Raw genomic sequence first — 14230 nt, forward strand, 5'->3', positions numbered from 1 at the left:
AAGATTATTTATTTATTTATTCAATGGAGAGAGAGAGAGCGCCCAAGTTGGCAGAGCAGCAGGCAGAGGGAGAAGAAGCAGATGCCCCACTGAACAGGGACCTCCCCCCAACCAACATGGGGCTCGATCCCAGGACCCCGGGATCATGACCGGAGCCGAAGGCAGACGCTTAATGGACTGAGCCACCCGGGTGCCCTTCCCGTGCTTTCTTGATCAGAGATGATCACGATTGAGACAATCAAGATGATCTCTGGTCATGATCAGAGGTCATCTTGTCTTTTGGTTTTTACGTTGTGTGCCTCTCACCCTCCGGTGCAGAGAGCAGTGGCGGGGCTTGGTCTGTTTGCCATCCATAGTGGTACAGGGCTGCTTAATAAATATTCACTCACTGCATGCATGAATCAGTAGCAACAGCAGCATTACCAGCCTCCATGTGTTCAGTGCAGTACACAGAAGGTGCTCAATAAATGCTTGTTGAGTGAATAACTTTATAATACAGTCCCAATAATAATGACCATTGATCTTTTCAACAGTCTATCAACATCTTAGTGTCACATAACAGGAGTTTATAAATACTTTACTGGAACGACTAAGAGTACATTAGGAATAATAATAAAAGCGGTTACATATGTTCTGCTCCGAGTTCTACCCATAGTTCCTCCGTGAAAGAATGTACTAGTCAGTAAATATCTGAGGGAAGAATAAATTAATTAGTAAATAGTTATTGTATGTATGAATGAATGAATGCATGAACGATTTGCACAAATGCATTTTTTTTCCTCCCCTCTCCACGGAGCCGGACAGATATTATCGAGTACCCAGTGTGGGGCACTGGGGACAAAGACAAAAACAGGATAAAATCTCTCCTCCATTGGGCCAGGTGTGCATGTGGGAGAGACTGAAGAGAAACAAGATGAATGCTTGAATGGGTGGACGGATGGAGATGGATGAATGGGTGAGGGGATGAATGGGTCGGGGGTAGGGGGAGTGAGCGGGTGGCTGGGTGGACGAATGGATGGGAGGGTGGATGGATGGGTGGGTGGGAAAAATGGGTGGGGGATGAGAGGGTGGGTGGGTGGCTGGCTGGGTGGACGAAGGGATGGTTGGTTGGTCTGGAGACTCCTCCCATCAGCTCTCTTGGGTGCAAACGGAAAGGGAGGTGGGGCAGCTGTCCCCTCCGAGGCCCCGCCCTGCAGCCGTCTCCGCGTCGGCCGACAGCGCCGCTCACCTGGAGGCCTCCCCTTTAAGACGCTCTCACCTGGGCGCACACCTGCGCGGGGCCGCTTCCGCAGGAAGAAGGAAGCGGCGCCGCCGTCGCCTCCCGGCGCTCCCTCCCCGCCTCCCGGGTTCGCCGGTTGCCACCATGTCCGCCTCGGCTGTCTTCATCCTCGACGTCAAGGGCAAGGTGGGCCGGGCGCGGGGGATGCGGGTGGGGAAGGACAGGTGAGGCTGCGCTCCCCTGGATCCAGGGGCGGCCCCTCCTCGCGGGCAGGGAGGCTCCAGAAAGCTCTGGGAGCGTGGGAACACCCCTCCCCCAATCCTTGGAAGCCCCTGGTGGAATCCCACCTCCACTGTTTCCCAGCCGCGTGCGGGCCGGGGCTTTGCCTCCCTGGGCCTCAGTCTCCCTGTCCGTAAAAATGGGAATAAAGAGGTCCCCACCCAATAAGAATGACTACAGCTGGATGAGTGTAAACTACTTAGCACAAGAACCCAGCTGCAAACAGGAGATGTTCAGTTCATTGAAATTCTTTCTATCACCGCCTCAATCATCCACACAATTCATATTTGGGGGAAGACAGGGGCAGGAGACCCTCATTCCCGTTTGGGGCTGCCTTGTCCCTTTCCAAAGCCCCCTGTCATTCGCCTTGTCATTTCATATCCATAAAAACTGGGGTGGTGAAAGCTAAGGTGTTTGAGGACCAGCTCTGCCCCCTCCGGGTTCTCAACCTTGGACTAAACCAGCTCAGGAAGTAGGGACTGTTGGTATTGAGTGCTTACTGCCTGCCGAACAGCACCTATAAGGGTATTTCTCTCTTTCTTTCTAGAATCTTTCTCTTTTCTTTGCCTCCTTCCTTCCTTTCTTCCCACCCTTCCCTTCCCTTCTGTCGTCCCCACCTCACCAGTTTGGTGCCTGTGAAGCCTTGGGCAGGAGCTGGAATGCTGGACCCTTGTGTCTTGGTTCCATTCCTGGTTTCCCCACCTGTTAAGAGACCTGGTTCACACCTGGGGGTCTCCATCCTTCAGATGAAGACACATGAAGATGGTGATGCTGCCTGCCCCGCAGACTGCAGTGAGATGCAAATCAGTCAGCAAACGTCCGGTCTGTAGTAGGACATGGCTGGTCCGCACTGAGGACTCTGGACACGTTTGCTGTTGTTATCATGCTCCCATTTTACAGAGGAGGAAACTGAGGCACAGAGCGGCAGTCTTGCTCCTGCCTGGCAGCCAGGAAGTAGAGTCAGAACCAGGCACGCTCTGATGCCCCTGGATGAAGGGGCCCAGACCCCCGTGGTGACCGGGACTTCTCTGCTCACCCTTAGCCCCTGATCAGCCGCAACTACAAGGGTGATGTGGCCATGAGTGAGATCGAGCACTTCATGCCTCTGCTCATGCAGCGGGAAGAGGAGGGTGCCCTGGCCCCACTGCTGAGCCATGGCCGGGTCCACTTCCTATGGATCAAACACAGCAACCTCTACTGTATCCGGCCCTTAGCAGGATTCCTGGAGGCCTGGGATGGTGGTGGCTCAGGCCCAGAGAGGGTGGACGGAGGACAGAAGTTGCACAGCACATCAGTGGTTCGGGTTGGGGAGGGATGGACAGGTGAGGTTTTAGGATCCGTGCTCCATTTGAGACGTCCAAAATGGCACCTTTTCCTTAACTTTGCTGCCCACAGTGGTGGCCACCACACTGAAGAACGCCAACGCCTCCCTCGTGTACTCCTTCCTCTACAAGACGGTGGAGGTAGGTTCTGCCTTCCCATTAGCCAGCTGGTCTGTCCATCCACTCGATTTGCCCTTCTCTTTCAGGATCCATTTCTCCTAGGAAGCTTTCCCTGACCTCCGTCAAAGCCCCATCTCTGTGTTCTCATTAGCTGCTAGGGCATCATCTCTCTCCCTGTAGGGCAAGGACCAAGGAGGTTTCTAAGACAGTGCACTGCTCAGATCTGAGCCAGAAAAAACTGGGTTCCAATCCCAGGTGCCCCCCACCACCACCCTCCCCGCTCCCTGGCCATGTGAACTTGAGCAAGTCATTTCTCTCACTGTCTCTAAACTGGGAGTTACAACAAGTCCTGCCTCGGGGTTGTTGGACACATTAGTCAAATTCATATTTATGGGTCCCTAAAACAGTGCCTAGTATGCAGTAAGTGCTCAATAACAGTTTGGTATTGTTAGCATTAGTACTGCTTATAGAGTCATATAATAATTGGAGTGCTTGGTAGATGCCATTCTCAATGACTGAGAAGGTGTCCAGGAAATAACTTTTCAACAAACAAGGAATGTGTGTTGATCTGTCCCCTGCTAAGCAGAGAGGGGATACAGCTGTGCATAAGAGAGGCACAGTCCCTGCCTGTCCCAAGGAATCAAAGGGCATGAAGGAGGTCCCAATAACGGGACATTATGAGAACTGGAGACTGGGGTGCTAGTCTCACCTTGACACTCAAGGTGGAGGCGGGGAGGGATGGTCGTGGCTTCACTGAGGAGATGACATTTGAGCTCAGTCCCAAATGACAAGAAGCCCACTGTGAGAAGAATGTCCTGGGCAGAGGGGAGAGCATATGCAAAGACTCCCAGGTGAGAACAGAGAGGAGGCCAGTGGGGCTGGGGCAAAATGAGGGATGGAGGGTTTTTTGAATGTCAGATGACTTGTAGGTTCCTGCTGTGGTTATGCCAGCCACTTCCCAGAGGCTCTGAACTTGGGGGTCCCAAACCCCTAAAGCTCGTGGAGTCCCTGAATTCTTAATGTCCCAGTGCTGGTATGCAGTAGGCACTTAATAGTTGCTGGCTGGATGGATGAGGCCCCAGCCACACCTCTGCTGGTGTCTGTTTCCCTGCACTCCCAGGTGTTCTCTGAGTACTTCAAGGAGCTGGAGGAGGAGAGCATCCGTGACAACTTTGTCATCGTCTATGAGCTGCTGGATGAACTCATGGACTTTGGCTTCCCACAGACCACGGACAGCAAGATTCTACAGGAGTGAGTGGGCAGCCACGGGGGGACCCACTCATGTAAGGGAGTCCAGGAGGGTCTGGGAAGCATTCCTGGGTCCAGCTAGTCATCGCCCTGACCTCCTGACAGGTACATCACGCAGCAAGGCAACAAGCTGGAGACGGGCAAATCTCGGGTGCCACCCACTGTCACCAACGCTGTGTCCTGGCGCTCCGAGGGTATCAAGTACAAGAAGAATGAGGTCTTCATTGATGTCATTGAGTCTGTCAACCTGCTGGTGAGCCCCCCTCCTTCCCTGGCCTGGAGGCAGCAGAGGAGCCCCTGTGCTTGTTGACCCCTGTTTGTGCATCCTCAGGTCAATGCTAACGGCAGCGTCCTGCTGAGCGAGATCGTGGGCACCATCAAGCTCAAGGTGTTTCTGTCGGGAATGCCAGAGCTGCGGCTTGGCCTCAACGACCGAGTGCTCTTTGAGCTCACTGGCCGTAAGCTTCTGGAGGAGGGGAAACGGGAGGGAGACGACCCTATCCCATCCGGGGACCCAGAGAAATGCAGCCAGTTCTGAAATAAGCACTCGAGTGCCCTCTGCTGGTCATGGCCAGTGCTGCGCAGCTGGCTCATTGGCGTTTTAAACAGTGCTTCATTATTGGGTGTCTGGCTCGAGTACAAGGCTGAAAAAGACAAATCACTGTCCTTGTGGAGCTGACATTCCAGTGGGAGTAGGAGGTCGGAATAGTATCCTATTTAAAAACCTGACAGCAAGAGCCAGATTCCATGGGTTCAGATTCTAGCTCTGCCCCCCTGCTTCTGGCCAGCTGGGTTACCCCCAGCAAGTTACTCACCCTCTCTGGGCCTCAGTTTCCTTACCTGTAAAATGGCAGGTAATGGCAAGTGGTAGGGAAGGAAACAGGGGTAGAGATCTGCGGTAGGGTCTCTGGGCCAGGCCTCCAGGGTCACCTGCCCGCCCGCTTGGCTCTGAGTTTCAGGCAGCAAGAACAAGTCCGTGGAGCTGGAGGACGTGAAATTCCACCAGTGCGTGCGGCTCTCTCGCTTTGACAATGATCGCACCATCTCCTTCATCCCACCTGATGGCGACTTTGAGCTCATGTCCTACCGCCTCAGCACCCAGGTGAAGCAGGGGAAAGCCCCATTATGGGGGTGAGAAATGGCCCTAGAACCTCCAAGAACTCCCTTTTCTGCTGTCTGTAGGTCAAGCCATTGATCTGGATTGAGTCCGTCATTGAGAAGTTCTCCCACAGCCGCGTGGAGATCATGGTCAAGGTAGGCCCAGGGGAACAATTCTTCAGAGTGCATGGTCTGCCCCCCCCCAACCCTGAAATCACCAGCCTAACCCCATCTCTCCCATCTCCTGGCTCCTCACTCCCCTCCAGCCACGCTGGTCTCTCCTGGTTGGTTCTCAAACATGTCAGGCACAGTTCCCTGTAGGGGCTTTGCACTGGCTCTTCCTTCTGCCTGGGCTGCTGTTCCAGCAGCCATGCCCACAGCATTGGCCCTCACCCTCTCCCACCCACTCTGGTCTCTGCTCTGCTGACCGTCACATCTACTTCTTCCTGGTGTGGATTTCTTTTCCCCAGGGTCAGACATGTAGTAGGTTCTCAATAATGTGTAAATGATGGACAGAATATTCACTATTCATATTATGATTTTATTTATTTATTTATTAAGATTTTATTTATTTATTTGACAGACAGAGATCACAGATAGGCAGAGAGGCAGGCAGAGAGAGGAAGGGAAGCAGGCTCCCTGCTGAGCAGAGAGCTCACTCGGGGTTCGATCCCAGGACCCTGAGATCATGACCCTAGCTGAAGGCAGAGGCCTCAACCCACTGAGTCACCCAGGTGCCCCCATATTATGATTTTAATGGAGCCTCTACTTTGTGAGGGGTCTAAGGGACAAGAGGGAAGAGATAAAAATAGGGTGTCCTCAAGGAGCTTGCAGGCCAGATAGGGAGACAGACAAACCATCAGCAAATCCTGGGCAAAAGAGGTCTCTAATCGGCCCCACTTAATACTCCCTCCACTGCAATCTGCCCTGGTCTCCCAGCTCTTGTCTTGGCCCCCCACTGTCTGTTCCCTTAGAGGGCACCTGTGAGCACTTCAGTCTGACTGTATCTCTCTTCTGCCTACAACCTTTCATGGCTCCCACTTCACTGAGAGTAAAAGCCAAAGTCCTGGCATCCCACAAGGCCCTATGACAGTCTGCCCTGTCACCTCCCCAGCTTTACCTCCCTCCACTGTCTCCCTCCCTCCCTCCATTCCAGCTATATCGGCTTCCTCTTTATTCACACCAATCAAGGTCATTTGTACTGGCTGTTCCCTTTGGATCGAACTCCTTCCCTGTCCCAGATATCCACATGGCTCCTTCCCTCATCTCCTTCAATTTTTTTGCTAAATGTCACCTCCTTAAAGGCCTTTCCTGATTTCCCTATTTAAAATTGCAACCCCCGGGCGCCTGGGTGGCTCAGTGGGTTAAGCCGCTGCCTTCGGCTCAGGTCATGATCTCAGGGTCCTGGGATCGAGTCCCACATCGGGCTCTCTGCTCAGCAGGGAGCCTGCTTCCCTCTCTCTCTCTGCCTGCCTCTCTGTCTACCTGTGATCTCTGTCTGTCAAATAAATAAATAAAATCTTTAAAAAAAAATTAAAAAAAAAAAAAAATAAAATTGCAACCCCCATGGGGCACCTGGGTGCTTCAGTCGGTTAAGTGTCTGCCTTTGGCTCAGGTCATGATCCCATGGTCTTGGGATCAAGCCCCATGTCCGGCTCCATGCTCAGTGGGGAGCCTGCTTCCCTCCCCCGACAGCTCATACTGTTTCTCAGTCACTGTCTCTCAAATAAATGAAATCTTTAAAAAATAAAATAAAGTTGCCACCCCCTATCATTCCCCACCTCCCTCTTTGCTCTATTTTTCCCCTTTGACTTAACACCAACTGACATGTTTCATTTACTTTCCTAGCAAATATATATATATATATAAAAAATACTTACATGTTTTAAAGAAAGTCCTCAGCGTATTCCCTTTATAATTTTGGCACCCACATTTTTTTAAAGATGTAGAAATTTTTATTTTCATTTTAAGACTGATTTTTAAGTGGTCTCCATACCCATTCTGGGGCTCAAACTCACAATCCGAAGATCAAGAGTTGCACGTTCCACCGACTAAGCCAGCCACACGCCCTACTGCCCACATTTTTAACCATAAATATTTTGTTCTGCCGGTTTCTGATCCTATCAGTGGACCGACTAGCTTTGTTTGCATAAGCTTGATTTGAACACGAGTCCCAGAAGCTGTAGTTTCGTGCCTCCCTTTCCACAGCTGTTGAGTATCCCACCATGGGGATCTTTTCTGTTCCTTCTCTTGCGTGGTGTAACTTATTCAATGACTTGTAAGTGAGACATGCGATTGTTGCCAACCCAAGCCCGATGCAAGTCCCTGCTGTGTCAGGTACCAGCTAATTGACTTGGACAGAGTGCCTCATTCTCCTCATCTGTAAAATGGACCTCAGGGATGGATCCTACTTTAGGGAATTAGCGAGAGGACCAAGTGGTTGGCTTGGGGCCCAGCACGTGCTAGGGACTCATTAAATGCCAGCTCTCAAGTGAAAACTCCTCTGTGATGGGCATCATTTGCATTTCGGACCAGTCGAAGGTATAGGACACTTTGCAAACACTAAGAACAGAGCCTCTGGAGTCTCCTGTGGGTGTGCTTGCCACGTGTTGGCCATGCATCTCCAAGCAAATACTTTAGCTTCCCCTGTCTCCATTTTCTCATCTGTAAAATGGGCAAGCTGATTGTTCCCATTTCAGGACTGCGGAGGCTCTCCCCGAGGTCGTGCGGGGAAAGGGCTTGCTGAATATTTGCAGGATGCAGGAGTGAATTCTTCACACCCCACACCCTCTCCTCTGACAGGCCAAGGGGCAGTTTAAGAAGCAGTCGGTGGCCAATGGCGTGGAGATATCTGTGCCCGTGCCCAGTGACGCCGACTCCCCAAAGTTCAAGACCAGTGTAGGCAGTGCCAAGTACGTGCCGGAAAAGAATGTCGTTATTTGGAGTATTAAGTCTTTCCCGGTGAGTACTGGGCTGGGTGTGGGATCTGAGGGACCTGCCCCTGCGGCTTGCAAGCAAGCCAGAGAACAAATAGCGACCCATGTGTGTATGCACATGGTTACCCTTTAGGGATCATAAAGCTGGAAACCAGGCCAGCGTGGTGGTTAAACTCCCTGCCTCCCAGGTCTTGAGGAAACCAGCCCTGGGTTCAAGTTCTCCCTTGCCTTCTCAGCTAGACAGTCTTAGGAAACCCACTTCCCTTCACGGAGGCTCTGTTTGCCCATCTATTGAACAGACAGGATCATGTTACCCTCATCCTTGGGCCACTGGACGATTTGGTCCGTCCCTGCGAATGGGATGGGAGTGGGCGGATCCATTAGGGCCTGGTAAGTGGGGAGGTGGTCATCAGAAGCCCTCTGACCAGGCTTTATAGTTAGAAGCTTCAGCTGTACCTTGGCCAGGAAGCTTCACTTTCTGGTCTGAAATGGACAAAGAGCAGAGCCTACTCTGGGGGCCGCCGGGAAGATGGCCTCTTGGTGTGTCTGATGCCCCCATGTGCCCTCAGGGGGGCAAGGAGTACCTGATGCGTGCCCACTTTGGCCTCCCCAGCGTGGAGAAGGAGGAGGTAGAGGGTCGGCCCCCTATTGGGGTCAAGTTTGAGATCCCCTATTTCACCGTCTCCGGGATCCAGGTGAGTGTGAGCAGGTGTCTTCCCTCCTTGGCCTCAGTGGGTTCCCCATTCTCCTATGCCTTGGCTCAGGTCACATCTGTTCCCTGGCCTGGCCCACCCCTTCCCCCCAAAACCACCCTGCATCTATTCCTTTACACTGTGCCATCTTTTTCCCAGTGTCCTGGATTGCCTCCCTGCTCCCCTCCCCCTGCTGCCCGTGCCACACCTTTGCCCTAGCCCATGTCACTACTCATAGACCATGGCACCACATTCTCCCCTAGCTGTGTTACATATAGTTCCCTCACCACAGCCAGGCTCCCTGCACAACCTGGGCCACCTTGTTTCATCCCCTTTCAGGTTCGGTACATGAAGATCATTGAGAAAAGCGGTTACCAGGCCCTGCCATGGGTTCGCTACATCACCCAAAGTGGCGGTAAGGCAGCCCGGCTCCCTGGGATGCTGGGTCAAGGAGATCCAAAGGGTGGTCTCGGGGCTTTGGCCACACTTGGGTCAGAGGGCACCACAATTCAACAGACCTGGCATCATTTTGCCCATCTTTAAAATGGGGGCAGTTGCCAGTTCTAGGGTACTGATAGGGTTTGGACAAAGGACTGAACACACAGCATCCCCATCTGTACCTGGAGACAAGCTTGTTGCTATGGTTACCTTCCCTGGGTTGAACCCCCTTCTTAGCCTTGTTACATACCCGTGGGGTTGATTGTGAGCACTGGGGTGGGGAATAAAGGCAGGAGGGGTGCTTTCCCTCTGTTCCCTTTCCCCAGTTTGGAGATGGTCCCTGCTTACTGTTTCCCTGCAGATTATCAACTTCGGACCAGCTAGGAGAGAGAAGAGGTGGGGACTTGGACATGGGGCCCTCCCTCTCCCCAGGCTGGGACTGTAGACTTGAGAGGGAGGAAGATGGGGGATGTGTACGAGGGAAGGCCCCAGACTTACAGTTTCTTGCTCCCAGCACCCAGCACCTGGCTTCCTCCCTGCCTTTCCCTCTACCCATAGGCTGGGAGGAACAGTCTCCCTACCTCCTTTTGCCTCCGGGCTCCTCCCTCCTCCAATTTTATATGAAGAAATAGAGGAGGGTCTTGAAACTCCCCTCATGAGTGCCTTCTTGCAGTGACCTGCCTTAGGGGTGTCGGGACCCCTCCTTCACAGCTGCTGAGCCCGGAGGCCATGCTGGCCCACCCAGAGTTTTAGGATGGTATTAAAAAAAAAAAAAAAGAATCTAGCTGCTGCGTATATTCTTGGCTGGGGACTGGGAATGCCAGGAACACCCGCTGAAGGGCTGGGATGGGAGTGGGCAACGCAGATCCGTTCCTCGGGCCCAGGCACGGAACATCTGGGACAGTGTAGTTTTCCCCCAGCTCCTTGGGCCCGGGCTTCAGCCTTGTTCCGCCAGCATCAGTTTCCCTTGTAGCAGCCAGAGGGCGCCTCTTCTAAGCCAGATTGTGGCGTTCAGAACCCTCCCAGGGTTCCCTCGTGAAAAATAAAACGTAAGTGCTCAGTGCGGCCCGCAAGCCTTATCTGCGCTCCCTGTCCTTCTGGTTAACCTGTCTTCACCCCCTCCCACTCTCCGCCTCTAGACCTCATGTTTCCTGCGCATGGCAGGTATGCTCCCACCTCCATCATTGCAACTGTAATGCCCTTCACCCGCCATGTACATCCCCCTACCCCCAGATATTCACAGGGCTCCTTCCCTCACCTTCAGATCACAAACATCACCTCCTCGGGGAGGCCCTCCCTGACCTGTTTCAATGGCCTTCCTTTCCCAAGAGACTATCACTTATCTGTTTTATCACCTCCATTGCGTTTACCACCCTGCAAAGATCACATTATTGTCTCCTCCCGACCTAAATGGTGGGGGTCCTGCAGCGGGAACCATCTGGCTGGCTCGCTCTCCAGTTAGTGCGCCTAGTGCACAGAGGGTGCTCAGTAAAAGTCTGAATGCAGACGTGTGTAAGCGCCGCCTGCGACCTCGACTCTCGCCTCCTGGGCTCGTCCACGTGGCGGCTGCAGCTGGCAGCGTGAAATTTTGTCTCTGCCATGGCATTTGCTGTGCCAGGTTTGGTCCATTCTGAGCCCGACCGTGATTCCTTCTCACCCACTCCATTTCCCTGTTTTATTTTCTTGACGGTGCCTAACGCTACCTAAAATTATGTAGTTGCCCGAACGTGCACTCCCCAGCGCGGGGCGGGTTCCAGCACACAGTGGGCGAGTGAGTGAAATAAAGCTCTCTGCACAGACTAAGGGCTAATAAGTGCTTATCGCGTGACTGAATGGTGAAACTCCAGACTGGACTGCCCGCGCTACCCTGCCCCGGACCTTTCTCCCGCGGGTCAGTTAAACCGGCTCCCTTTCCCGCCCGCCTGGCGAGTTTGAAAACCGAAAACCCCGCCATTGCCGGCGCCGCGGCTCGGCCAATCAGGAGCGGCACCGCCCATGCCGGAGCGTAAAACTCCCCCGGCGACGCGCGGCCATTGGCTGCGCTGGCTGCGTGGGCGGGGCGCCGGCGGGTCGCGCGCCGGGCAACGCGGCTGGGCTACAGTGTAGCGAGTTCGTAAGAAAACACATCCGCAGCGTTCGGGGCGGGGCCTCCGGCGTGCCGGCACCGCCCCCTGACGGCCAGCTTGGCAGCGCCTTCGACACCGCCTCAGAACAGACGTCGCGGAGGAGGGAGGGTGAGTTGGGGGGAGACCCGGCCCCCAAGGGGCGGGCGCCCGGCCGGGCGGTGCGGGCGGCGGAGGGTTGGGCCGGGCTCTCAGCCCCCGGCGACCCGCTGGCCGAGGGGGGAGGAGCCCGCCGGGAGGGCGGGGGTCGAGCCGGAGAGCCGACGGGCGAGCAGAGCTGGGAGCCTCGCGCGGGCCAGGTGCGCCTCGGAGCGGATCTTCGGGCCGGCTTCCGTGGCTTTCCCCGCACTGACAGCGCCGGGGTGGGGCGGGGGCTTTAGCAGGCTGCCAGTGTCGACATGCTGCTGGAGGAGGTCCGCGCCGGCGACCGGCTAACCGGGGCTGCGGCCCGGGGCGACGTGCAGGAGGTGCGCCGCCTTCTGCACTGCGAGCTCGTGCATCCCGACGCCCTGAACCGCTTCGGCAAGACCGCGCTGCAGGTAAGGCCCGGCCGGCTCGGAGCGAGGGCGGGGCTGGGACCCCAGACCCTTTCCCTTACGTTTTCTGGTCGCGGTGGTGGCGGACTGGGGGTCCTGTCCTTTTATCCTGGGCCGATGTTGCTCCCTGATGTCCTTTTTTCGTGGGTGGGTGGTGGATGGATGGGGTTAGGTTGGGGGGAGGGGAGGACTTTCCATCTTCCCTGGAGGATTTCTTATTCTCTGGATGCGGGAGATTCAGTTTCCCTGGGGAAATTCTTATTCCGTGGTATGAGTTCAGCTTCTTTGGATCCTGGTTTCATAGGGGTGGCTCTAGTTTCTTGGACCTTCCAATTACGGGAAAGAAGGATTCGTGTTTCCAGGGGTTCCCCATTTAATGGAGGGTTCTCTGAGAGGAATCCAGTTACTTGGGGAGATCTTCATTCCTGGGTTTGTTGGTTCCCCAGATTTCTGGTATATTAAGGAAAGTCCTAATGGGGGCACAGTTACACATTGCTTGAGCGTCCTTATTCCCTGGGGGGGGGGCATTTTACAGGGGAACCACATTTCTTAAGGGGCCCAAGCACCCTCTGGAGCATCCTCACTATATGGGAGGAGCTGTTAATTAGAGAAGGGGTTTCAGATTCCCTGGGCACTTCCTTTCCCTTCAGTCCTGTCAAGTTCTTAGGGGGCAGTTTTCATTCTATGAGATTGATTTCCTGGGGTGGGGGCCATATTTCTTAACAATCTCCTCTATGGGATAGGGCATGTCTCTGCTTCTTTGGGGAGGGTTTTAAGTTCCTTGAAAGTTTCCACGGAGGCTACTCCCTAGACGATTATCTTGTCCTTAGGGGATGACCAGTTTCTTGGGGAGGGGTCCCTCTTCCCAGGAGATGTCTTTCTCTGGGGTATCCAACAGCTGTCTGAGAGCTTGTGTTCTCTGGGGTTTCCCAATTCTTTGGGAGATCTCTAGTGTTCCCTATGTTTGAATGACCCCTCTCTTCAGTGACCCCCTTTTCCTGGAACCTCTCCCTTGAGACCCCTTATCCTTGGCCCCCACACAGGTCATGATGTTCGGCAGCCCCACCATTGCTTTGGAGCTCCTCAAGCAAGGTGCCAGCCCCAATGTCCAGGATGCCACCGGCACTACTCCAGCCCATGACGCAGCGCGCACTGGATTCCTGGACACCCTGAAGGTCTTGGTAGAGCATGGTGCTGATGTCAACGTGCCTGATGGCACTGGGGCGCTCCCCATCCACCTGGCGGTGCGAGAGGGCCACACGGCTGTGGTCAGTTTCCTGGCTATGGAGTCTGATCTCCATCACAGGGACGCCAGAGGCCTCACACCCCTGGAGCTGGCGCAGGGGCTAGGGGCCCAGGATCTCATGGACATCCTGCAGGGGCATACGGTGGTGCTGCTGTGACCCAGGGCCACCCACTCCTGCAACAGGACCCAGCGGGGTTCTGTATCAAGAGAGGAGGAAAGAAACACTTTCTCCCCTCACTTCTGCCCACTGTCGAAAGGGGAGGGGCACCCGTTTGTGGCTTGTTGGTGTTGATTTGCGGGGTGTGTGTGTTTGAGGGACATTTCTCATTTGTTTTTCTCACCCCTTTTGACGTGCTGGGCAGAGAAGGGCTCTTGCCGACAACAGCCATCTAAACGGTTCCGTTTTCTCTGTGCCTCAGATTGCTGGGGCTGCAGACGCCCAAGAGCAGAGCATTTAAAGCCCCAGCCCCAGAGTGAGGTCATCGCTTCCAGGGCTCCTGGAACCTGGCGACCTTAGCTGGCTTGTACCCAGAGAGAGACCTCAAAGTGTGCACACTGCTTTCAGGAATGGGGTGGGAGGGGGGAGAGTTTCGAATCAAAGGGTAGTATGAGTTCGTTCATATTTTGTTGGAAGCTTGTTTTCCAGTCTCTTGTACAGCATTTAAAAAAAAAAAAGATTCTATTTATTAAGCTTTGTGGAAAAAAATTGTTGTGTGATAACTTAATGTTTTTACCCATTAAATTAAGACTTGTGCATGATCACAGAGCTGGTGGCTTCTGATTTTTGAAGCGATGGAGAGCCGCGCGTCCAGTATGTTTGTAGGGGGTCGGAAGAAGGGTCGCAGCTCGCGGATGCTTTGGGGGAGGGGTGAGAGTGGTAATTCCCAGGGTGCGAGAGGTGAGTGAGCTGGGTGGGGCAGCGGTTTACGCTGTCGGAACGGAAGGGAGGCAGGAAACCGCGAGTGGAGAAAGG

The 14230-nt window shown here is 54.2% G+C and overlaps 2 protein-coding genes across 3 annotated transcripts; both read left to right on the forward strand.

The window, feature by feature from the left end:
* Positions 1-1176: 1176 nt before the first annotated feature.
* AP1M2 (adaptor related protein complex 1 subunit mu 2) lies at positions 1177-10151 on the forward strand. 2 transcript variants are annotated; one of them, XM_047702600.1, is made up of 12 exons: positions 1177-1405; positions 2541-2697; positions 2894-2961; positions 4061-4191; positions 4294-4441; positions 4520-4646; positions 5142-5290; positions 5371-5442; positions 8089-8247; positions 8792-8917; positions 9254-9329; positions 9714-10151. In XM_047702600.1, exons 1-12 carry the CDS (start codon positions 1364-1366, stop codon positions 9734-9736), a joined length of 1278 nt encoding a protein of 425 aa, XP_047558556.1. In that variant the 5' UTR covers positions 1177-1363; the 3' UTR covers positions 9737-10151. The 2 variants fall into 2 exon arrangements, with proteins under 2 accessions (XP_047558556.1, XP_047558564.1); XM_047702608.1 differs by having other exon boundaries at positions 1179-1405; positions 5148-5290; positions 9714-10150.
* A 1287-nt stretch (positions 10152-11438) lies between these two features.
* CDKN2D (cyclin dependent kinase inhibitor 2D) lies at positions 11439-14019 on the forward strand. Its single transcript, XM_047702681.1, has 3 exons — positions 11439-11586; positions 11859-12014; positions 13055-14019. The coding sequence occupies exons 2-3, from the start codon at positions 11874-11876 to the stop codon at positions 13412-13414; spliced, it is 501 nt and encodes a 166-aa protein (XP_047558637.1). The 5' UTR covers positions 11439-11586; positions 11859-11873; the 3' UTR covers positions 13415-14019.
* Positions 14020-14230: the final 211 nt, after the last annotated feature.

Source organism: Lutra lutra, chromosome 1, assembly GCF_902655055.1.
Source record: "Lutra lutra chromosome 1, mLutLut1.2, whole genome shotgun sequence".
Classification (NCBI taxonomy): Eukaryota; Metazoa; Chordata; class Mammalia; order Carnivora; family Mustelidae; genus Lutra; species Lutra lutra.

What these genes read in the sequence shown, in the direction of transcription:
- AP1M2 (XM_047702600.1), top strand. Translation starts at nt 1,364, where the DNA reads ATGTCCGCCTCGGCTGTCTTCATCCTCGACGTCAAGGGCAAG. An exon ending in CAAACACAGCAACCTCTACT is followed by an intron (nt 2,698 to 2,893) that starts GTATCCGGCCCT and finishes TGCTGCCCACAG; the next exon opens with TGGTGGCCACCACACTGAAG. An exon ending in GCGTGGAGATCATGGTCAAG is followed by an intron (nt 5,443 to 8,088) that starts GTAGGCCCAGGG and finishes CTCCTCTGACAG; the next exon opens with GCCAAGGGGCAGTTTAAGAA.
- CDKN2D (XM_047702681.1), top strand. Translation starts at nt 11,874, where the DNA reads ATGCTGCTGGAGGAGGTCCGCGCCGGCGACCGGCTAACCGGGGCTGCG. An exon ending in TCGGCAAGACCGCGCTGCAG is followed by an intron (nt 12,015 to 13,054) that starts GTAAGGCCCGGC and finishes GCCCCCACACAG; the next exon opens with GTCATGATGTTCGGCAGCCC.